General features: G+C 45.5%; 2 protein-coding genes across 9 annotated transcripts in view; one reads left to right on the top strand and one right to left on the bottom strand.

The window, feature by feature from the left end:
* The first annotated feature begins 4,632 nt into the window (after positions 1 to 4,632).
* Positions 4,633 to 16,174, top strand: HMGCS1 (3-hydroxy-3-methylglutaryl-CoA synthase 1). 2 transcript variants are annotated; one of them, XM_050330022.1, is made up of 10 exons: positions 4,633 to 4,773; positions 9,446 to 9,903; positions 10,225 to 10,350; positions 10,843 to 11,007; positions 11,737 to 11,905; positions 12,022 to 12,192; positions 12,973 to 13,079; positions 13,416 to 13,541; positions 13,815 to 13,978; positions 14,379 to 16,174. In XM_050330022.1, exons 2-10 carry the CDS (start codon positions 9,456 to 9,458, stop codon positions 14,469 to 14,471), a joined length of 1,569 nt encoding a protein of 522 aa, XP_050185979.1. In that variant the 5' UTR covers positions 4,633 to 4,773; positions 9,446 to 9,455; the 3' UTR covers positions 14,472 to 16,174. The 2 variants fall into 2 exon arrangements, with proteins under 2 accessions (XP_050185979.1, XP_050185978.1); XM_050330021.1 differs by lacking the exon at positions 4,633 to 4,773 and adding an exon at positions 8,298 to 8,466.
* Positions 12,559 to 24,040, bottom strand: part of NIM1K (NIM1 serine/threonine protein kinase) — a 33,083-nt gene continuing 21,601 nt past the window's right edge. For all 7 annotated transcript variants that reach the window (XM_050330030.1, XM_050330023.1, XM_050330027.1 and 4 more), the window contains 2 exons: positions 20,512 to 20,780; positions 12,559 to 18,567 (listed from right to left, as the gene is read on the bottom strand). In XM_050330030.1, the coding sequence (XP_050185987.1) occupies positions 17,818 to 18,567; positions 20,512 to 20,780 (1,019 nt within the window). In that variant the 3' untranslated portion in view covers positions 12,559 to 17,817. The remainder of the gene's footprint in view (positions 18,568 to 20,511; positions 20,781 to 24,040) is intronic.

Genomic DNA, 24,040 nt, shown 5'->3' with positions numbered 1-24,040 from the left:
CCAAGATCATCAAGTCCAACCCCTGATCCAACTCTAATTACTATATCATGGCACTAAGGGCCATGTCCAATCTCTTTTTAAAAACTTCCAGGGATGGTGAATCCACCACCTCTCTGGGCAGGCCATTCCAATACCTGATCACCCTCTCTGTAAAGAATTTCTTCCTAACATCTAACCTAAATTTCCCCTGGCAGAGCTTGAGCCCATGTCCCCTTGTCCTGTTGTTGGTTGCCTGGGAGAAGAGACCAACCCCCACCTGGCTATAACTTCCCTTCAGGTAGTTGAAGAGAGTGATGAGGTCACCTCTAAGCCTTCTCTTCTCTAGACTAAACAATCCCAGCTCCCTCAGCCTCTCCTCATAGGACTTGTGCTCAAGTCCCTTCACCAGCCTGGTTGCTCTTCTCTGGACCCGCTCCAGCACCTCAATATCCTTCCTGAACTGAGGGGCCCAGAGCTGAACACAATACTCAAGGTGCGGCCTCACCAGCTCTGAGTACAGGGGAAGGATCACTTCCCTGCTCCTGCTGGCCACACTGTTCTTGATGCAGGCCAGGATGCCATTGGCCTTCTTGGCCACCTGGGCACACTCTGGCTCATGTTCAGCTTCCTGTCAATCAGCACCCCCAGGTCCCTTTCCACCTGGCTGCTCTCCAACCACTCTGTCCCCAGCCTGTAGCGCTGCAGGGGTTGTTGTGGCCAAAGTGCATGACCCGGCACTTGGCCTTGTTGAACTTCATCCCATTGGAGTCAGCCCATCTCTCCAGTCTATCCAGGTCCCTCTGCAGAGCCCTCCTGCCTTCTGGTAGGTTGACACTCCCTCCCAACTTGGTGTCATCAGCAAATTTGCTGATGATGGACTCAATCCCCTCATCTAGATCATCGATAAAGATGTTAAACAGGACTGGGCCCAGCACTGATCCCTGGGGGACACCACTGGTGACCGGCCGCCAGCTGGATGCAGCCCCGTTCACCAGCACTCTTTGGGCCCGGCCCTCCAGCCAGTTCCTAACCCAGCACAGAGTGCCCCTGTCCAAGCCATGGGCTGCCAGCTTTTCCAGGAGTATATTATGGGAGACAGTGTCAAAGGCTTTGCTGAAGTCCAGATAGACACATCCACAGCCTTCCCCTTGTCCACCAGGTGAGTCACCTGATCGTAAAAGGAGATCAGGTTGGTCAAGCAGGATCTGCCTCTCCTAAACCCGTGCTGGCTGGGTCTGATTCCTTGTCCATCTTGTAGGTGCTGTGTGATTGCACACAGGATGATCTGCTCCATAACTCTGCCAGGCACCGAGGTCAGGCTGACAGGCCTGTAGTTACCAGGGTCAGCCTTGCAGCCTTTTTTATGGATTGGGGTGATATTTGCCAACTTCCAATCATGTGGGACCTCCCCAGTGAGCCAGGACTGTTGGAAGATAATGGAGAGCGGCTTGGCAAGCTCTTCTGCCAGCTCTCTCATTACCCTAGGATGGATCCCATCTGGTCCCATAGACTTGTGAGGATCCAGATGGCTCAGTAAGTCACTAACTATTTCCTCCTGGAATACAGGGGGGCTATTTGGTTTCCTCTCTCTGTCTACCAGCTCCAGAGGCCAGTTGCCTTGAGGGCTACCTGTCTTACTGGTAAAAACTGAGGCAAAGTAGGTGTTAAGTACCTCAGCCTTCTCCTCATCTCTATTAACTATGTTTCCCTCCGAGTCCATCAAAGAATGGAGGTTTTCTTTGCCCCTCCTTTTGTTATTAATGTATTTATAGAAGGACTTTTTGTTATCCCTAACAGAAGTGGCCAATTTAACTTCAAATTGCGCTTTTGTATCCCTGATTTTCTTTCTGCATGATCTAGCTGTCTTCCTGAATTCTTCGTAAGTAGCCAGCCCTCTCTTCCATAGTCGATAAACTCTCTTTTTATCCCTGATTTCCTTCAGAATCTCCCTGTTTAACCAGGCTGGTTGTCTTCCCCGCCGGCTTGCCTTTCGGCACACCGGTATGGCCTGTTCCTGTGCACTCAAAACTTCCTGTTTGAAGCACATCCATCCCTCCTGGACTCCCTTGTTTTCAAGGGTTGTTTCCCAGGGTATGCTCTGGACTAGACTTCTGAATAGGTCAAAATCTGCTCTCCGGAAGTCCAGCGTAGAGGTTTTATTGTTGTTTCTCCTTGAATCTCTGAGTATTGAAAATTCTATTATTTCATGATCACTATTTCCTAGGCGGCCTTCAACCACTATATCTCCCACCAGCTCCTCTCTGTTTGTAAACAGCAGGTCTAGCGGGGCCTTACCCCTGGTAGGTTCATTTACCAGTTGATGAAGGAAATTGTCCTCTATACACTCCAGGAAATTCCTAGACTGCCTCTTCTCTGCAGTATTGAGCTCCCAGCAGATATCCGGCAGGTTAAAGTCACCTACAAGGACAAGGGCTGACAATTTTGAGACATCCGCCAGCTGCTTGTAGAATAATTCATCCCCTTCATCATCCTGGTAGGGCGGTCTGTAACAGACACCCATGATGATGTCAGTCTTGTTGGTCTTCCCCCTGATTTTGATCCACAGGCACTCAACCTTATTGTTGCTGACCTCAAGTTCAACAGGGTCCAGAGAGTCTCTAACATATAAAGCCACCCCTCCACCTCTCCTCCCCTGCCTGTTCTTCCTGAAGAGCTTATAGCCTTCCATAGCAGCACTCCAGACATGCGAGTCATCCCACCATGTTTCTGTGATGGCGACTACATCATAGCCTTCCTGCTGCACAATTGCCTCCAGCTCCTCTTGTTTGTTGCCCATGCTGTGTGCATTGGTGTACATGCACTTCAGGTGGGCTGTTGATTTAATTCTTAACTCAGGCTTTCCATCCTTAGGCTGATCACTGGAGAGCCCGGTTTCAACCCCTTCCCCCTTCAAACCTAGTTTAAAGCCCTCCTAATCAGCCTCGCTAATTTATGGACTACAGTCCTCTTATTCTTCCTAGAAAGATGAATCCCATCTGATTTTAAGAAACTAGGTACCATGCACTTTGCTCCCTCCAGTGCAGCCCCATCCCAGGCTGCATAAGCAGGTCAGAGCAGAGCCAGCTCTGCATACAGGTAGCTGAGCCCCCAGGGAGCAGGGAAGGGGCTGCAAAGCTCCAGGGGGCACTTGCAGCTCTCAGATGAGCTCTCACAAACTCAGTGAGATGGACTGATTCATCTGCCCCTGAGCACCTGTTCCCCAAAGCCAGGACAGTTCGAGCACCCTCATGTTAGGAAATATTTTGCCACCAAAGCACATAATGATACTAGGAACCAATTTTGACATCTACAACAAGGACACGGATCTCATTCTGGTTTTGGGGGGGTTTCTGTTTTTTTTATGGTAGGAATAGAAAAGAAGAAGCAATTGGAGTCTGAGATTCCTAGAGCAGAGGATGAACTTTCCTAACAAGTCCCTTTGGTCTGTAGGCACAGGAGGTTACACATGTCTACATGATGTAACTAAGCCATTATGTACTGAGTTTGCATTTTGTCAACATGTTTTTTCAGAACAACAAGTGGAATTGGCTTGTACACAGACTGGCATGAGCTTATCAGGAGACTGCAGGGTAACACGTGCAAACAAAACTTTTCTCAATTTCTCAGTGGTATCTCAGTCCTTGCAGTAGAGAAAGTTATGTGACAAATCTGTGACGATTTTGCACGACAACAGGAGAATGGTCACAAGTTCAAAACAGACTCAACAAACAGGACAGGACTTAGCACTTTCAATGACAGCTTTTCCCTTTCCTTTGCAGTATTTTTACCTGCCCCTAAAATGGTGGTTTAAAACCCTGAGGTGAGTCAGGTGTTGGCCTGTGCTGGCTGCAGCAATCAGATCTCACAGAACCTGACAAGGTAGCTGCCAAGGGAGCACCATTTCCCTAACCTGAGCTGTGCTTTACAATCCAGTTACCCAGGCTATAACAATTGTGTTTGACTTCTGCCAAGCAACTTCTCATCAGCAGCAGAGGTTCGTGCTCCCCGTTCTCTGGGGATGCCCCACGGCCTGTGCAGCAATGGATTAGGTGCATATAAATCATGGCAATGGATTAGGTGGATAAAAACCATGGCACGGCCTGGAGGCGAGCGGGGCTGGCACGGGGAACCCGCACATTAGCTAATTGCCAATTTGTCAGGCAGCAGCAAGCCCGTGATATGCAGCTTAAAACACCGTGGATTTAACGAGTGACGGGAACATCCAGGACAGGGCAGGGCTGAACATTCATCACATCCTCCGTGAGGCAATTCTGCTGGCAGCGCCCCGTGCGAGTCCCGGGGCCGGGGCACGGAGTGGCCGGGACGATGCTCCGTGGCCGGGATGCCCGCGGGAGCCGCGGACACGCCCGTTGCCGGGCAACAGCCTAGCGCGCGGCCCGCGCCCGTCCCACCCTCACCCGCGGTCGGCCGCGCGCTCCCATTGGCTGCCCCAGAGCGGCGCTCGGCTCCCATTGGGCGTCCGCCGCCCCTGCCGCGTCCCCATTGGCGCGCCGCCCTCTGCCCACGCTACGTCACTTTCTCACGCCATCGCCCCCCGCCCGCCCCGCCCGCCGCACTCTGGGTGAGGGGCGGGGCCCGGCGCGGCCGCGGTCGTGATTGGTGGACGGGGCTGCCACTCAAGACGCGCGCCGGGCGAAGGGCGGCGCGGCTGCTTAAAGAGGCCGCGCGGCCGGCGGGGCTGGGCTGGGAGTGCGGACGCGCAGCGGGAATCGCGCCGGGAGCCACAGCGGGGTACACGCCGGGAATCACAGGGGGAACTGTCGTCTCCGAGGGGTGAGCGCGGCTCGGGACGCGGAGGCACGAGGGGCTGCGGGGCCGGGGGCGAGGGGCTGCGGAGCCATGTGAGGGGAAGCACGCGAGGAGCGGCGGGGCTGGAGAGCCGCAGGCAGGGCTTGGGGACGGGTCGGCACAGCTGGGAGAGGTGTTTTTAGGGGATGTGTTTGGAGTAGAGCCTGCAGCGCGGCGGGGGCGAGATAACGAAAGACGATGGGGGAAAAAGGAGGAAAAGAAACGAAAACAAAAGGGGGGAGGGAAGAAAAGGAGAAAATGAAAGAAAGAAAGAAAAAAACCAAACCACCAAAAAAATATATCCTAAAAAGGCATGTCATGGTGTCCTAACGTCGGTGCCAGCCCGCACCCCGCGCCGGGCGCTGTCCGGAGCATCTCGGAGCATCCCAGCCCAGGGGGTGGCGTGCGGCGCCCCCGCCCGGGAAACCGGGCGTCTCCCGAAGGAGCCGCATCCTGGGAAGCCCCCAGCTGGGTAAGCTGCGGTGGGTGGATGATGCGGGGCTCTGCCCCTGCCTCGGGGCCACGGTGTGACCCTTCATCGCCTCTCAGTGTCGCGACAGAGTCGCCCTCCCAGTTCGGGAAAGGCAGGGCGAGCGTGTCCCCCCTGCCTTCGCCGCCGCCCTTCGGCCAGAGGCAGCCTGGAGCTGCTCCCAGGGATGCCGCCGCCCTCCTTCCCAATGGCGTTTGCCGCAGGGATGTGGGCACCCCGGCGCCACCCGTGTTGGTGACGGAGCCCTGGTGTCGGATGTGCCGCCACCCCCGCGGGCGGCACGGCACGGCTCGGTCCGAGGGTTCCTGCGGTCCGGGACTCTGCGCGGTTCGTCCGTATCCCGGCGCCCGCAGCTAGGCGAGCATCCCACGGGGATGCCTGGCGGTGCATCCCGGCGCCCGGAGATGACCGTTCTGTGGGGATTCCCGAAGCCCGCATCCCGTACCGTATCCCGAAGGTGGGCGAGCATCCCACGGGGATGGCCGACGGCGCCATCCCGGTGCCGGGAGCTGAGCGTCCCGCGGGAATGTCACCGCGGTCTGGGCGGAGGAGCGGCATCTGATGGCAGGACGGGTGTCCTGCGTCCGAGTGGCACCTGCGGAGCCGTGCGGGGACAAGGCGATGATGTCACCGCCGGGGCTGCCACCGGCGTGGTCTGTCCCCCGGTCCCCCGGAGCCAAAGGAAGCGCTGGAAGCAAAGACGGGGCTTATTTTCGAACTTTGAGGAGAATATTCTGTTGGAATTAAAAATTTAGGCAGGAATGAAAAGAGTCAAATTATTGACATAATATGCTCAAATTTTTAAATAAGACGATGAACGCCACCAGTTGTTGTGGGAGAACATGTTTCTGGTAACACCAGCAGAAAGCAATGGCTTGTCTTATGCTGCTTGTTCATTCCCACTGAAATCCTAAGGTGACACAAAACAAAGCAGGTTTCTCATTTATATCAAAGTATTTGGGGTTGTTGGTCTTTTAAAGAAATCATACTTCTGAGAAAGTTTTAGTTTTCAGTAAAAACTGAATGATGGGATGTTGTTTGCTGTTTGACCAGGAGGACAAAAGGCTGCTTGTTTTAAACCAAGTAAAAACATTTTTTTTCTGTAATGACTGACGTAAGATGTCATATGTCTCGTTTCCTTCAATGATCAGAGCATGCTCATGAAGCTGTGCTTCTCTCTGCAGTACAGCCCAGTACCCTGGGGAGTATGGTATTTGGTGACCCATGAGAATGTGATAGAAAGACCCTCCCTTTAGTTGTCTTCTGCACAAAGTTTTCTGACAACAGAACTGCAGATATTATGAGTTAAACGCCAGTTTTGGATCTCGGAGTTCTTTAAGGAGCAAGCACAAAGCACACTGTTTTTCCTTAGCCCTCCCAGCAGTAGAATACCTCTTGGCATACTGCTTTTCCTAATAATTCACTGCCTGGTTAAAAGCTGCTCTGTTCTTCTATGGCTAGTGCAGGTCAAGTCCATTATGTGCTCCATGCAGGCTCTGGGGAGACTTTGCTGCAGCCTTTCAGTACTTAAAGGGAGCTTACCAAAAAAAAGAAAAAAAGGAAAAAAAAGAAAAAAAGAAAAAAAAAAGGAGGGACTTTTTACATGGGCATGTAGTGACAGGACTAGGGGGAATGTCTTCCAGCTGAAAGAAGGCAGGTTTAGATTGGATATTAGGAAGAAATTCTTTACTGTGAGGGTGGTGAGGAACTGGAAGAGGTTGCCCAGAGAAGCTGTGGATGCCTCATCCCTGGAAAAATGTTCAGGACCAGGCTGAATGGGGCATTGAGCAACTTGGTCCAATGAAAGGCATCCCTGTGCTTGGCCCCAGGGGTTTGGAACTAAATGGTCTCTAAGGTCCCTTCCAACCCAAACCATTCAGTGATTTTTGTATACATCTTAAATTAAGTCTCTGAGATTCTCTGCAGTCTTCAACTTTCTGGTCTTGGAGCAGTAGTGAGCTCTGGTCTGGGTACACAGCTCACCCTCAAGGTGGCAGCCAGACACTGCTGAGCTGGCAATAGCTGGTATTTCCTTTTGGAAAAAATCCTTTTGAAAGAAGGTGAAGTATTTTGTGCCAGAAAGAGAGCTGAACCCCAGAGCCCTTTTCCCAGCTGGTATCTTGGGATCTCGCTGTGGGTGTTGTGTCTGCGTTCATATGGGAGCCGAAAAGCATCCTCCTCCTCCCCAGCAGTAGCTGTGCAGATTTGGGGTAAAACAGCCAAGTTTTGTACCCCAGCGCTGCTCCGTGACCCCCGGCTCCTGGTGCTGCCGGGAGGGGATGTGACCTTACCTCGCAGGAGGACCTGGGGGCCCTGGGTTCCTCCACGCTGCTCCCTCTCCTGGCTGTGGCTTTGGCAAAGCAGCCACTCCCGTTCAACAGCATTAACCTGCTACTGTGCGATAACAAATCCATAATCCTGCCCAACATCTCTTCCTGGAGGCAGGAATAATGATGTTTTGGCGGTTTTGGTTCTTGTTTTCTGTTTTGTTTTGTTTTTTCAATCCGGGAAATTTAAAGCAAGATACGGCTTTAAATTTAAAGCAAGATACGGCTCCACCATGCAAATAGTAGCGAGGTGCCACCGGTGTGGGGTAGTGCGTGGCCAGGGATTGTCCAAAAGAAAACAAAACAAAAACACAGGAAAACTCGCCAAACTGGACTTTTTGGGTGCTGGTGAATCTTTTTATTATTATTTATTTATTGCTGGCGTTTGTTTAGCCCCGTGCACAGTGCCGAAGCCCACCGTAGGCGCCGGCGCTTCCCGGCCCTTCCCTCGCCTGAGGCGGGCGGGCGTGGCCGCTCCCGGCGCACGCGCGGTGCTGGCGCCGCGCACGCGCTGTCGGCCGGGCTCCGGGCGCCGCGGGCCGGTCATGGGATTGCAGCCCGAGTAAGGGCCGGCACCGGCACCGGCACCGGCGGCGGACAGTGGGGAAGGAAGGCGGGAATGCCCCCGGGTCCCGCGCTGTGTCGGGAACACGCTGCGGGAGGGACGCGGTGTGACCCCGCCGGGCCCATTCCCGCGGCTGCCGGCCGGCTCCCGGCTGGGGTATGGGTAACCTTGAGGCGGGGAGGGCAGCAGTAGCGGGCACAAACGAGGCGAAGTTGGTTCTGCTTAAAGCAGTGTTTGCTGTAGGGGCATTCCTTCTTCCTTTGTACAGCTCGTCGTGGTTTTATGGAAGAAGCCAGGTAAGTCATTGCGGCGGTGCCTGAGCTCGGCCGGGAAGGGACGAGGGCTCCGCTGAGGACGGAAGGCAAGGAACAGGGGGATGGTGCTTGTCTGTAACAGAGGTGGGGCTAGAGGAGTAGGGTGTAGCATGTCCTGGAGTGTAATATGTCCTCTGGTGCGGTGAGGGGAAAGTCATGGGATTAAAACGAGGGAACTCGGTCTCTCAGGGAGAACACCGTGTGTACATCTCGTCTCAGCCTCTGAAATATTCCTCCAGGCTTAGTGTTGGGACTTCCAGTGTTCCGGTATGCTAAAACAGAGTGTGCTTGAAGCAAACAAACAGGAAGACTCCAAACAAAAATACAAAGCAGCTCTCCCTACCTCGTGCTGAAAGAAACCCCAAATATAAAATAAAAAAAAACCCACTCTGAAAAGAATTCTGTTTCGTTGCAAGTATAAACAGAAAGCAGTGACCACCTGCGTCACTTTGTTTAAAAATAATTTTGAAAAACCCTGGCCTGTTTTACGGTAGTAAATTTTCTGGCATGGGTAAATTTTCAATTTAAGTTATCAACTAGGAACATTAAAAAAAATGTCAGTGTCTCTAGCTTGGTGGTTATATGCAAAAACGAGAGTTTGCGTATAAGCAGAAGTAAAATAATGAACATTATTTTCTCAAACACTTAACACTTGGTGTGTGTTTTGCCTCAGGAAGATAATTTGAGCTTAACTTACATCTTGTCATCTCTGGGGCTGAATTTTATATTTTCATTTGAAAGTACTTCTTAATAAAAAGTGTTGCAAAACTCCTAATGATGTTTACTGAATGCTCTGACCAAAGTTTCACCAGAGGCAAAGGCATGCCTTTTGCAAATGACTTTGTAGAATGCATGAAATATAACTTTTTACATAAAACTACAGAAACTGAAAGTAGGTCCCTCAAAATGGATGTGAATAAATCACCTGGTTTTGTGGTTTTCTTTTTTTTTTTTCTTAAAGATCTGCCACGATGCCTGGGTCTCTTCCAGTGAATGCTGAATCCTGTTGGCCCAAAGATGTGGGAATTGTGGCACTGGAAATATATTTTCCCTCTCAGTATGTTGACCAGACAGAGCTGGAGAAGTATGATGGTGTGGATGCTGGGAAGTACACCATCGGTCTCGGCCAGGCCAGGATGGGGTTCTGCTCTGACCGGGAGGATATCAACTCTCTCTGCTTGACTGTGGTCCAGAAGCTCATGGAGAGGAACAGCCTTTCCTATGATTGTATTGGGAGATTAGAAGTTGGAACGGAGACCATCATTGATAAATCAAAATCTGTGAAGACAGTCCTGATGCAGCTGTTTGAAGAATCTGGTAACACAGATGTGGAAGGAATCGACACCACCAATGCATGCTATGGAGGCACTGCTGCTCTTTTTAATGCCATTAATTGGATTGAGTCCAGTTCTTGGGATGGTAAGTTCATGGTCTTTTCTTGAAAAGTTACATCATCCTTACATCAGTCTGCCCTACAATGACAGTGTTCATGTCTAACCTTGTAAAACCCAAAGGGTAAACTGTTTCTCTCTTCTGCAGTCTTTTTCTTAAATGCTGTGGGCATTTGCCAGTAGTTCAGTTACAGTGTGAAGAACAATGACATAGATATGAATCGCTGTTCTCATGTAAATTTTGGCAATTGCCAGAAAATAGAAACTTGGGGGGAAAAGGATTGAAGATCCCCTTAATCTTGATGTCATCTTCTCAACAGCCACGGTTTTTTCTGTGTGTTTTTTGCAGGACGCTATGCCCTCGTGGTGGCTGGAGACATCGCTGTCTATGCCTCCGGGAATGCCAGGCCAACTGGTGGGGCTGGTGCTGTTGCCATGCTGGTTGGTCCAAACGCACCCTTGATCTTTGAGAGAGGTTAGTGCTGTGGGAGGACACACCCTGTTCAGGCAGATTTGTTCTGAAGCCCGTTTCACTGTTTTTTGTGCCTCGCTGGAGTGGTGGATTAACTCCCACTAATATCAGAAATTGTTCTGTTTCCTCCTGCTCTGGGCTAACTCAGCCAAGTCCTGTTATAGGATGAAGCAGGAAACAACTACAGGTGGTCCTATCTGTTTATTTCCTTGGGAATTGTCCAGTAAAATTGGCAGAGTGGACTAGGGCTGAATAACAGAACATTCTACTTCTAGGACAATATGACAGCCGTCCTTTGTTGCTTGTGTGTCATGCTCAGTCCTACTGTACCTAACAAGCAACAGAACTGTGTGAAACCTTACCTAAAGGGTGCTATGAAAATCTGCTTGACGGGGGGGGCAAAACTGCTTGTTTCTGCACATGTGCTGTGTTCCAGTTGACTGGGAGCAGCTGAATAAAGCAGTTTTCACCTTTTTGTCATTTTCTGTCCACCAGGGTTGCGTGGAACCCACATGCAGCATGCCTATGACTTCTACAAACCAGATATGGTCTCTGAATACCCTGTGGTGGATGGCAAACTCTCTATACAGTGCTACCTCAGTGCTTTGGATCGCTGCTATACTGTCTATCGCAACAAAATCCATGCCCAGTGGCAGAAGGGTACGTAGCCTCTCCTGATGGTACTGCAGTATCTGGGAAATGCTGGAATGTGTAACTGCACACACAATGTATTTTCAAGTTCTAGATTCTGATCTAAAGACTACTGTATGGATCTCTTCATATTTGTGTATTCTGAGGTGACTGAAATATTTGCTTTCTCCCATAAGAAATTACTTACTTCTGTTCTGGCATGGTTAAGTTCCTGACAGTCTGTAACTACAGGCATGTGTTGGTGTAATGTATAATATTTTGTTCAAAAGCATGCTGTTACCCACCTCCACCCAGGCTTTTAAGAAATTTAGATTAATATTTAAATGTTACGTAATAATACTCTTTTTTTTTTTTTTTTTTTTAAATCCAATAGGTTTAGTAATTGCTTCCCTCATATTAAGAAGCATAGGTGTGAAGAGAGTTAAATTACAGTTTATTATGTCGGAATGCTGGGTAGAAATTCTGTTAAGCTTATGTCTAGAAGCTGAGCTTATGTCTCTTACTCTAGAATAAGAGCAAACATTGTTAGCTGGTGCAAAAGATAGTAAGGAATTAATTTTTAAGTAGAAGCAGTGGCCGTGTTTTAAATGCAGCTGACAGCAGTATTTAGTGTTACTGGTGTCTTCTTGTATGCTGACATGTTATGATGACTGGTATCCTGCCAGCTCCCTGCTTTATTTTCATAGTTGAAGGGAGTACTAAACATAGGTTGTAACACAACACTTCTGCTACTTCCAGAGGGGACAGACAGACGTTTCACCTTGAATGACTTTGGATTCATGATCTTTCATTCTCCGTACTGTAAGCTGGTACAGAAATCCGTGGCCAGACTCTTGCTGAATGACTTTCTCAGTGACCAGAACCCAGAAACAGCAAATGGTGTTTTCAGTGGTCTGGAAGCTTTCAGGTGAGAATGGCTGCTGTCTTCCTTATTCACATAATCTTATGTTGCACATCAAGGTGTGTTTTTACTTTCTGCTATTTTAGTAACTGTTTCTGACCTCCTTTTTTTGTTTTTATCAGGGATATAAAACTTGAAGATACGTATTTTGACAGAGATGTGGAAAAAGCTTTTATGAAAGCTAGTGCAGAGCTCTTCAATCAGAAAACCAAAGCTTCGTTGCTTGTGTCCAATCAGAATGGAAATATGTATACCCCTTCAGTCTATGGTTGCCTTGCCTCTCTTCTAGCCCAGTAAGCATCAAATTGGGAAAAAAGTTATAGCTGTTTATGAATAAAGACATAAAAGGTTTTTGTTTTAGAAAGACTTCTGTAAAAGCACTGTCTAGCAAACCTTTTAGTACAAGATTGCCTTGAGCAGAAAGACTAAAGTTTAAAAATCTATTCTGCACATGCATTCAGTTCATGTGACAAGCAACTGAAAATGTGAACGGATGTGAAACAGCTGCTTACTGCCTTTCTAAGTAGGGTCTTTCTTGTGAGGCAGTGTTTCTTCTCAACCACAACCTTCCCTCTTTCCCTCCCCCTAGAAAAATGCCTGCAGTGGAAAAGAGAATCGGAATGTCTTCTTTGTATCACTTTAAGCAAAACCAAATTAAATTAGCATTTAAATTTTTTTAATTATTTTTTTTACAATGACAGCCTTTTACAAAATCACGTTAAGTTTAAGTTAAACCACTCTTCCTAGATCCCTTTTTCTTTATTCTGACATTGCCTTCCAAGATGTGTTTCTTCATTTTAGGCTTTAGGCCATTCAAGAATGAAAACTGACTGCTTTTTTAGATAATCATACTCTCTCATTTGTCAGCTCTGTTTTGCTAAGGCAGCTTTGGAACTCATCACAATATCTGAATTTGTGTTTTTAAAAGTCAGAATTTATGCACATAGCTAAATGTGTATCGTAGACGATATGATTTGCTGACTACTTTTCCTAAGCTAGCTGCAATTTCTAGTTATTTAAAACTGACACCTGGGCTTAACTCCCACATTAAAAAGCTGTTGTTCGATTTGCAGGTACTCGCCAGAGCAGCTGGCAGGACAGAGAATCAGTGTGTTCTCCTACGGCTCTGGTTTTGCTGCTACCCTGTATTCCATCAGGGTTACACAGGATGCCACTCCAGGTGAGTGACATGAGATGTTACCCACCTCCCTTGCACAGGTCATTCTCAATGCCTTATTACACAGCGGACCAGCATCATAAAACCTGCAGAGCAATGCCTAGTGATATCAGTGCCAAACTGAGGGTGTTCTAGCTCCAGGGAATGTTTGCGTCTCCTTGAACAAATAATAATCTTCAAACTCCGTTAATGTTTTGATTGGGTAATTGGGAATACTTTTAAATGACTAACAGTTGAGATTCTGTAATGCAAAGTATTTTGAATGAGTTTGAAATGTTAATATGCTGCTGTGCAGTTCTCAGCACTGGTGCTGCCTTACACGATGGTTCTGTATTGCAGGTTCTGCACTGGACAAGATAACTGCCAGCCTTTCTGATCTCAAAACAAGACTTGATTCAAGAAAGTGTATTGCACCTGATGTCTTTGCTGAAAACATGAAGATCAGACAGGAAACACACCATTTGGGTAAGAACTTCATAAATATAAATCATTCCTAATCCTACAGCAAAATGCTCATCACTTATTTCAGCTGACTTCAAATGATTAGGGTGTAGAATGAAGGAAATGTCCAGCCTTTTTCTGCTTCTGAGTAGCTTGTCTTCACTGGCCCAACATGGGCTGAAATAAAAATCCAGACTTGTTTTTTGTCTATGTCAGTGCATCCAAACTGCAAAGGCCTGTGTTAAATAAAACTCTCACCAGGAAACAACTAACAGTCTGTTATTCCCTTTTTTACAGCCAACTATATTCCACAGTGCTCAGTAGAGGATCTCTTTGAAGGAACCTGGTACCTTGTGCGTGTGGATGAAAAACACAGGAGAACTTACGCCCGGCGCCCACTCCTCGGTGATGGACCTCTGGAGGCAAGAGTTGGAGTTGTGCACCCAGGCGTTGTTCATGAGGTGAACACTCGGCACTCTTTCAAAGTTTGATGTAAATGGTTGGAACCATTTACATGTCTGTCTTAGCATGTGCATGTATGTTAAGAGGAAGTGGTTTAACGAGTTATATTGAATACTTTGCTAACGTGCCTAACATACAAGCCAGAAGTAAAAAACTGAATGTGGGATTTTAAAAAAGTACATTTCATCATAAAGAGAATGAAACTGCACAAGAACGAAACAGGAACAAAACTGGCTCTTTTCACACAGTCTGTTTGCATGAAGCATGACCGATTAGACTGACTTTAGGTCAAGCCGTCCAGTGTAGCATGAATGTTGTTTGAGAGTTGGACGAGCCATGAAGTATGAATGTGTGTGAACTGGAAATCTGTATTTAATGGTTTTTTTCCCTTCTTCTTAGCACATCCCAAGCCCTGCTAAGAAAGTGCCAAGAATCCCTGCAACAACAGAAACTGAAGGCGTTACTGTTGCCCTTTCCAATGGGGAGCATTAAGATACCTCTGTGAGGTGGGGAAAGAAAGAAGGTGTAAGGGTAGGGTGAGAGAGAGAGAAATAGGATTGCAGTAGTGCTGAAGTTTCAGTGTACACTAGTACTTCATTGGAGCGTAAAAAAACTGTTTAAGGTTCTTGAAAAAAACCATCATAATGCAGTGTGCTGATTTTAAAGTATTTTCAGAACACTAAAATCAGGAGTATATTGGAGATAGAAGGACTTGCTTGGTCCTCTGTGGATTCCTTAACTTGTCTGAATTTTTTTAATTGCTGAGAAGTAGCTGTAGTCTATTACAAAGTCTTTGTACATAGAAAAAAACCAAAAGGAATCTTCTGCCTGCTCTTTCCATGTAAAATGACTTGAAACCTACACTGTTAACTTCTACTAGTACTCAAGTGCGTGCAAACTAGTCCAAGCTTTCAATGTTAGGGTTCTCAGTGCCTTGACAATAAGCAGTCAATCTTCCGAATACTGCAATTCTCTTTCACTTTATCACCTTCCCTTTCTTCTCCCAGTTTGCCTCCCATCACCCCATTGCTTTGGGAAAGGTATAGAACCAAGTAACATCCATTGTTGGAATAGAATCTCTCTTCCCCTCAAAATTACTGGATCAAGAACAGCTAGGCTGACAAGTGGTTTTCTTGGAAGAAACTCTCTGATCCACTGTGTTAGTATGTAATTTCTCCTAATATGCCTATTAAGTGTTTTATGCCTGCATTGCAAGTCACGGCAGCCTGGGAGGAAAGAGGAAAAAGAAGGGAAGTAGTAAATTTTTTCTTCTAAAGAAATGGGATCATTGATTTGGCACCTTTCTGGATCATTAGTAGAAGTATCCAAGGCAGCAGAATTTTCAAATAAAACTTCTAGACGTTACGGAGCTGTTGTAATTGGCAAACAAAGGAAGAGAGCGATCTCATCAGTTTGTCCAGAACTCTGGTCTCTCACTAGTCTTTATATAATACATTTCCAAAAGACTATTTCTAACTTTGAATTTGGCTTTGTACCTTGAAGTCCTTCTCACTATTGGTAATACTCTAGGACTAGTGTCTTTCATTTCTTTTGTGTTTTGTTTGTTGGTTTTTTTCCAACAACCTATCCATTTTGCCAGTGGTAGATTTACAGTGGTAATGGGGAGCCCATTCTGGTAGATTTTTAAAGCCCAGATTGGAAATGAACTATGACATGAGCCTTTTAAGCCTGTAATATATATATCTATCTCTATCTATAGATATATATATTTAAATTGAGCTAATGTACAGATTAAGTTTTGTTGAGTTTATTTCTTTGCTAATTCTACAAAGCCACATTATCTAATATAAAGTAGCAAAAAATTATTTCTCTGTTAATCACAATTTTTTCTGTGTGTAATGAAGTGTTTGTATTACCTGTCACTCACTAGGATTTGATAACTTGCTGTATTTGTACAGTCAAGCCTTGATAAAATAGTTGTTTATTATAAATTGACGAATACTAATCTGTTTGTTCTGCTAAAAATGATGGAGCAATGATGCATGACGATAGTGTTTGCAAGTATTTTGGTTTAGGTTGCCCTCGTGAAACTTAACTCGGCACCAGGAAAACAAACTGTCATGGAACAAAGTCCATTGCTGGCAGTGGACAAACCAAGAAGTGAGCAACTGGCACAGACCTCCCAGGTCTGTGAGGCTGATCCTTTATTAAAATAAAGTTTGACATATTTGAAACCTGTTGGAGTAGTGCTGACTTGTTGGGTTTTTAGGACGCTTTATTTTCAACAGGAAAGAAAGAGGAAACTGGCTCTATGAAAACCCAAAGTTGTGGGTTCACAGGCTGTCTGAATAATCTGGATCTCTCTTTGTGTCATTCCCAACAAAACGAAGGGGTTGCTCAGGCTGGTGTAAAACCACTACATCAGGGCTGTGTCTCAAAATAACTTAAAATGCTTTCATATGGGAACTGTTTATAGCAGAGGAATTAATCCCCATCTCATGAAATGGAATTAATCATTATTACTGTCTTACAAAAGATAGTATTTTTTTATCCCCCTCAGAAAATCTGCAGCAGGGGCTTGTCTTACTTTGTACATACTGAGTCCAGTTTCCTAGGGGTGGCTTTTCAGACTCATTCTGTTGTTATTTAAATTAATTACTCCTCCCAAAGTCAGAACTAATTGTCCCATCAGCCCTCATAACAGATAAGGCATCCTGCCCTTAACACTTGAAAGCACCAGCTGTACCTACGTAAAACTTGTATCAGCTGTCTTAACTAAAGTCATTCAGGCTCTACCTGTTAGCTCAGGCAGGTCAGCTGTCCTTGTTCAGGGAAGAAAGCTACCTCTCTTGTCCTTTGCATTGGAGCTGATGCTGTTGAAGATGAAGTATAAAATCAGCAATTAAAGCTGAAAATTCGAGCAACTACATCTTGGTGATGCTCAGAGTGACTGGTGGTGTCAGCCTATCCCACTTTAACTTGCAGAGGGCAAGAGTGTCAAGATCATCTTTGCTACAGGTTTGGTTGCCAAAGCAGGGTGGCAGGAGTTGAGTACAAGCCTGTAATGCTCAGCAGATACAAGTGGATTTTGCTACTGGTTGCATTCAGCTACTGGTAACAAGTGCTACAGCAAGAACTTAAAACTACATGAGTTTTGGAGTACACTTAAATCTTTCTTTATTGGAGGGCAATGAGTCCAAGCAGTTCCCAACTGGCAGAATCATGCAAGTAGTGAAAGGTGTCAGGTTAGTTGATGGTAGTCCAACCAGTCATGCATTGGGAATTGCAACCACACATGCACGGTTAAAGCACTGTATCTTAATTTGTCTTTTGGAATCATAACAAACTGAGAACTGCAGCACTGCTGTTTCTTAAAAGAAAGTGCTTTTTTGAAATTATCTTGATTAGGAAGCTCAAAAGAATTTGCAGTTGTTTAGATTATGGTCTGGTCTCTGCTTAAATTTAGTTCTCTGCAAAAACTGTCCTAGTTTGCAGTGGTAAAGTTGTGTCAAGCTGAGGTACAGCATTGCAGAAGTTAGCTGTTACACGCCTATACTGAGAATCTCCAAGTGGGTTAAACACAGTGGTATGATCTTTACTAAAAAATCACCTCCCTCCACTTGTGATCCTATGGATTACTGGTGTTCTTGCACTGGCTATACCATGTCTCTGGAGCAAGGGTCAAACAAATGCACAAGAACTCTGTGTTTGAGCACTTTGCTGTGTCTTGCGAAATGCAAAGAAGATGAGGCATTTTTGGTTTATTCAAAAATTACAAAAAAATGTAACACCAGAATTTATGACAAGTCAATAATCCCCTCTGAAAAGTGAATAATCCTCTCTGTCAAATGTGCTGAGTACAGTCTGCAGTGCAAATTTATAAAATAGAACACAGCTTGGATGTGTGCTTAATCCCACTGTAAGAATGAATTCCTTTCCTCAAGTCTTGTTCTGTGGGGTCCGGGTGGGACATGATAGGAACAGATTCCAGTGCCCTTTTCTTCTGTACTCTGTGCAGCACAATCCGGTAGACCCCTGTTATTGAGCTGCGTGCGTCTCTTCCCCGGTTATTTTGAATGTGCTGCTCTGTGATTCCCAGATCTTCCAGAATATTTTTCACTTCAATTTCTTCTTCTTTGAGCGTATTGACATCTGATAAATACTTAGGATCCAGTTTAAATGTCTGTAAAGGTTTGGGATACTGTATTCCTTGCATCCATTCGCTGTTCATAATCAGTTTGACAGAGTATCGCTTGGTTGGTACGGGCTGAAGGACTCCTTTTATCAGTTTCTGGCAATTTTCTGAGAGGCAAGGAGGCAAAGTGTATGTCCCTTCAAGAATGCACTTCTTCAGTTTGCCTACAGTATCTGCCCGAAATGGCATGCTACCCGTCATCATGAAGTAGAGGAGGATTCCTAGTGCCCAGATGTCCACATAGATGCCTATATAGTTTTCATCTCGGAAGAGTTCAGGAGCAGCATAAGGAGGAGAGCCGCAGAAAGTTTTTAAAGTTTCATCTCTTTTACTCATTGTACTGAATCCAAAGTCTCCCACCTTAACACAGGTGTTACTAGTGTAGAAGACGTTTTCTGCTTTCAGGTCCCGGTGAATGATATTATTGTCATGCTGTAGGACAAGAGAAGAAGTTGGTATTGGTTTGTTCACCAGAAAGTTCTCAATGGCTACCCCTAATCAGTTAGTTACCCCATAGGAGAAGGGGAGTTATCTTGGGCAAAGTCATAAACTAGTATTGCAACAAAACTGAAAACGTATTAAACAAACATAACTTAATTGTCTAATGATACAAAACCAATTGAGTAGGGGAAAAGAAGGATGCTGAGATTTTTTTAAGAACAGCAGTCCCAACCAATACCAAGTATTTTCATGAAGGGCAGTATGGCTAATCCCATAAAACTAGATGTCATAGACATGATAAGACTTCATGTGCAAAATCTGTATTTTTTCAGTGTTCACGACACTTGGTTTTGCAGTTACTACATGTAACAGCTTGTGGAAATAAGTGCTTATTTAGTTCACCGAGTGAACATAATCACAGATGGAGTAAAAAAGTGACTACAACTGTGTTGTGTGATCTAATGTCCTATGAGGAACTGGTGGTGGCAGGAGAAAAGGACCACAGGCTTGGGCCTCATGATATTTCATGTTGCAGGATAGCAAATTTAGTGGTGTCTTCTAGTTTTCAAAAGCTAAAATAAATACATACATTGTAATTTCTACTTTTTTCCCTTGGAAATGGTAGTAGTAGCTAAGGACTCAAACTGAATTTGTTCTGCTTAGTCACAACATACCCATCTTGATTAGGTAAGGGTTTAGCTTCATTTTTGAACTAACAAGAAGGAATGGATGTGTTTGAGCACACTCTGCCCTACCCTCTGGAGTAACAAGGTGCAGTATCTGGTGGCAATAAGGAAACCGTCTGACATCCTATTTCAACTGACCTCAAAAACAGGCAGGGATCCTCTGTTCTTCTTGTGCACTGGCAGCAGTGAGGTGGGATTTATACAGTCTGGATTGGATAGCTTAGCAAAAGTAAAATGTTGTGCAGAAGGCTGTGTGTACAAGTGAAGAGGTTTGCCAGCTTGGTAATCTGGGTTTGATTCTAAGAAATAGGTGTGGTGTAATTTTGAAATGTAAATTAAGTTCCTGCAGGGTACCTGTCCTGTGGAAAGTGCTGGAGCTAATCCATCACTTCCAGGACATACGGTCATTTTATCAAAATATATTAAAAATGCATACTGTTTATGTAAGACAGGAGCAGTGAGTGACCTTGGAGACACCCTTGCTTCTGCCCTCACCAGAGGCTATCATGTGCCAGGAGAACATGAGCCACCGGAGGGCACTCTGAGCCAACTTTAACGAGTACTACTTCTCAAACTGGTAGAACAGTCCTCTGTGTTTTCATGCTGTTGTTTGAAGTACCTGTAGTTACTATGCGAGGTTCAGAGGACGTGGTATTGAAGTAGTTAATTACTCCTCTCTGCCTTTACAAGGTGCTTTGGGCTCTACACAAATGGCATCATCCTAGGTGCAGGTACTGAAGACTAAGGCAAGGGAGAAGGGACTTGCTGGGTGTTAACCTCACAGATTCACGCTAAAGTGAGGACCAGGAATGGCCTGCCTTTAAGGACAGACTCCCATGTTCATTAATAAGCAAGCTGGATGTTTGCAACACCTAACAAGCTTCCGTGGAACACTTTGTTCTAGCAGAAGAGTGACTAATCCCATGTTTTGAAATAGGTGGAGGGAAGAAGTGAAGCTTTGTTCAGTAGTAGCCACGGCACCTTAAAGCAGACACTGTTGCAAAAGGGATTATGGCACCCACCAGGTGTTCCCTCTAAGTCTCCTCCTAAAAGCTGTTAACAGAGAGGCAGTAACTCGAGGTAGATGTGCAAGCTCTCTGGTATTCTCTTCTCCAGCCGTTTTGCTTTTCAGAAATGTGGGCCTGAAACTTTGTTTAACAGTACATCTACTAATTGAAAAACAAAAGATACACCCACAAAATCTGCTAAGATTAACGAGGGGCAACATGACTGTGTAAGCGCAACTTACCATGTGCTTCACAGCAGACACAATCTGGGAGAAGATTATTTTACACTCCGTTTCTAGCAGCTTTCCTTCTGTACTAATTTTAGTGAAGAGCTCCCCACCTGCAGCGTACTCCATCACCAAGTGCAGTTTTGAGAGTGTCTCCACCACTTCATACAGCCTGATGATATTTGGGTGATGCAGCTTTTCCATGCTGGATATCTCACGAGACAGCAAACGCTGAGTCTTCCGGTCTAGCTTTGTCTTGTCCAAAATCTTAATTGCAACTTTCTCTGAAAAGGAAGACATTTTTCCATGTTATTAGTGCAATAGGTACAAATGGTAATACTTTTTATGACAGTGTTTGGTTGAGGGGAATTTAGAAGGCCTTGGCTGTAACCTTGCAGGTTTATAATGGAGAGATTTTGAAGTTGGTGCAAGTTACAAAACTCTTCCCTAACTTCTCCCATAGCCCCCTAAATTCTCAGTTAGCAAAATCAGTGTTGTTGAGGTTTGTCTTTGTCAGGATAGCTGTGCCAGTTTCTCCAATGTGTTCATGTATTAATAGTTCTTGGTACTGTACAGAATACAGGAAAATACATTTTATGTCTGTATGCCACAGTGAGCCGTGAATCCACAGCACACACAAGATTTTATTCTGAGGAAGGGAGAAAACAGTGAAGCGGAGTACGCTGCAGGGATCCTGTAAGACAGCAAACCGAGCTGACATATGCTGTTCTGGTAATGCAAAGCTGCTGTTAAGTCCTAGATGTTTTCTGTAGTGTATCTACAGTGAAGGAAAGGGCCACAAAACACAGATAATACATCTGCAGCTGCACCACATCGTCAGGGTAGCTCAGAGCAGGATGAAGAGATCAATCACTGTTGCCCTTATGTTTCTGTATTAGTTTGTAGGTTATGGCCTTTGTCTTCGCTGTTCTGAATACAGCTGGTATTTGAAGGATTAGTCTGGTTAAAACAGGGTTACGATGGCTTTGCATAATTTGTCAGGACAGTGAAATTAAACTGGATCACAGCAATAAAAACAACTATTTATTCCTGGAAATAAATATCTTAGTCAACCAATCACAGATTTCTTAACAACGAATCACTTTTAACAAATCTTTCAGAAAAAAAACTTCACCCCGGTTTCTAGCACATGGGAGTAAGTTAGAAAAAAAAAAAAAGGGTATTGTTCACTTTTTACTGTAAGAGAAGAGTGAAAAGGGTATTATAACTGTACCTGTGTTCTGGTATAAAAGCATTTAAAATGTTTTTACTTAATGACATAAACTTTTTAACTCAAGTTTAGTGTTTCAACATATCTAGTGTTCAGGATATTTACACATCTATCTTACAGATCAGGAAAACTCCATGTTTGGTACATTTACATTTTTTAGTACCATACATTTCCCTACTGAAGTGCAGCAGGTACTTGAAGCAAATATGATTCTTGTGGGAGGTACTGAGTTATCCCTTGATGTGCCTGTTTTCAGGAGTCTGTGCTGAGTACAGGGCAGTTTTCCCCACACTGCTTCTCTCTGACATGCTTTCTAGGGAGCTCCGTGGGTAGGCAGGTACCTGCTCCTGCATGGTGAATTGGAAGGAAATGCAGCTACTGCCACTCACCCTGGCAGTGCTCTGACTGCTGACCCAGCAGTGATAGACTAAAATATCCTTGTCATGTTCCTAGCATACTGATCTCTTAAACCACAAGGAAAAAGCATCAGCTTGCACTAGGCTACATTCACTCAACTAAATGGTTAGATACTCCAGGCAGAACAATTCTCACAATCTTAACCCTGCAATTTCATCATTACATCTTGATTTATAAAAGTGGAGGTCATTTGGTCAAACAAATCTTCCCATTCCTTTTGCTGGAAACTACTATTCCTCCTTGTCAGTTTTCCTGCAATGTTTTAACAGGGGGAAATGTTTAATGTCTCTTAACAGGGAGAAAAAGAAAAGTGTTTACAACTGAAGGCCTGTTTCTGTTCAAACACCACCATAAATCAGGACCAAGCTCCTTTAAATCTATATAATTGCAGTTGCAAATGCATGACATGTGAAGAAACCCAGCCCACCCAAAGTGTAAGAAACCTGACACCTTTCTTTTCTTTTGTAAACGAGTCCTCTCTGCTTCCAAAAAATGATTGGTTTGCAAATCCTCTACTACCCGTGCTTGGCAGCAGTGCTAAACAGAAGGGTGTTTTTAGCAGGCAGCTTATTTACAAAAAGACTGGGTCGAAAAATGTTTGACTGACTATACACAGTGTATGCTGAGGTTTGAAAGCTGCTAGCTGGAATCTTTATAAGAGAAATTAAGAAAAGGTTGAGAAATAATTTCAGGAGGAAGTGGTGTTCGCTGCAACGGCAGAAAGGAAACAAAAGACAGACAAAACCAGGTTAAAATTGCTTTAAAAAGGAAAAAAAAAAAGCAAACTAGGTGCCTGGAAATCTGTGCTTCTGCAATTCATGTTTCACATTACACTGACTTTTTATTAGCTGTAAATTTTAGATGCTCTTACTTGCATCTATTCAGCTGTGGTCTCACACTACTTTTGTCAGCTGGAAAGCATGTTAAAATAAAGGTTACATAGAGCTTACGAATTTAACAGTCCTTAGCAAAAAGCTTCACAGGTTTCTGGAAAAAATGTCAGCCAAAATTCAGGCTAATATAGTGGATAATGCTCCTGAATATCACAATAGACATAGAATCATAAAATCAGAAAACACCTCTAAAATCATCACATCTAACTGTTAACCCCGCACTGCCAAGTCCACCACTAAATCATGTCCCCAGGTGCCACAACTACGCATCTTTTAAATATCTCCAGGGATGGTGACTCTGCCACTTCACTGGGGAGCCTGTGCCAGCACTGGACCACCCTTTCAGTGAAGAAATTTTTCCTAATGTCCCATCTAAACCTTTCCTGGTTCAACTTGAGGCCATTTCCTCTTATCTTATGGCTTATTACCTGGGAGAAGAGGATGGCTACAATCTCTTTTCAGGTATCTGTACAGAGCAATAAAGTCTCCCCTGAGACTCATTTTCTCCATGCTAACACCCCCAGTTCCCTCAGCCGCTCCTCATCAGACTTGTGCTCCAGACCTGTCACCAGCTCTGTTGCCCTTCTCTGGACTCACTCCAATGTCCTTCTTGCAGTGAGGGGCCCAGAACTGGACACAGAATTTGTGGTGTGGCCTCACCCGTGCCCAGTACAGGGGGACAGTCACTGCCCTGGTCCTGCTGGCCACACTAGTGCTGATCCAAGCTAGGATGTCATTGGCCTTCCTGGCCACCTGGGCACACTGTGGCTCATGTTCAGCCGCTGTCAGTCAGCATGCCTGGATCATTTTCCACCGAGCCACCTTCCAGACACTCTTCCCCCAGCCTGCAGAGCTGCCTGAAGTTGTTGTGACCCAAGGGCATGACCCGGCACTTGGCCTTGTTGAACCTCATACCACTGGCCTCAACCCATCCAACCAGCCTGTCCAGATCCCTCTGCAAAGCCTTCCTGCCCTCCAGCAGATCAACACTCCCAGCCAATTT

This window comes from Myiozetetes cayanensis, unplaced genomic scaffold, assembly GCF_022539395.1.
Source record: "Myiozetetes cayanensis isolate MyiCay16 unplaced genomic scaffold, myiCay2020 scf4, whole genome shotgun sequence".
Classification (NCBI taxonomy): domain Eukaryota; kingdom Metazoa; phylum Chordata; class Aves; order Passeriformes; family Tyrannidae; genus Myiozetetes; species Myiozetetes cayanensis.
Note: the sequence above shows the minus strand (reverse complement) of the source record. Positions and strands in the feature narration are given on the sequence as shown.

What these genes read in the sequence shown, in the direction of transcription:
- HMGCS1 (XM_050330021.1), top strand. An exon ending in ACCCTTGATCTTTGAGAGAG is followed by an intron (nt 10,351 to 10,842) that starts GTTAGTGCTGTG and finishes TCTGTCCACCAG; the next exon opens with GGTTGCGTGGAACCCACATG. An exon ending in ACAGGAAACACACCATTTGG is followed by an intron (nt 13,542 to 13,814) that starts GTAAGAACTTCA and finishes CCTTTTTTACAG; the next exon opens with CCAACTATATTCCACAGTGC.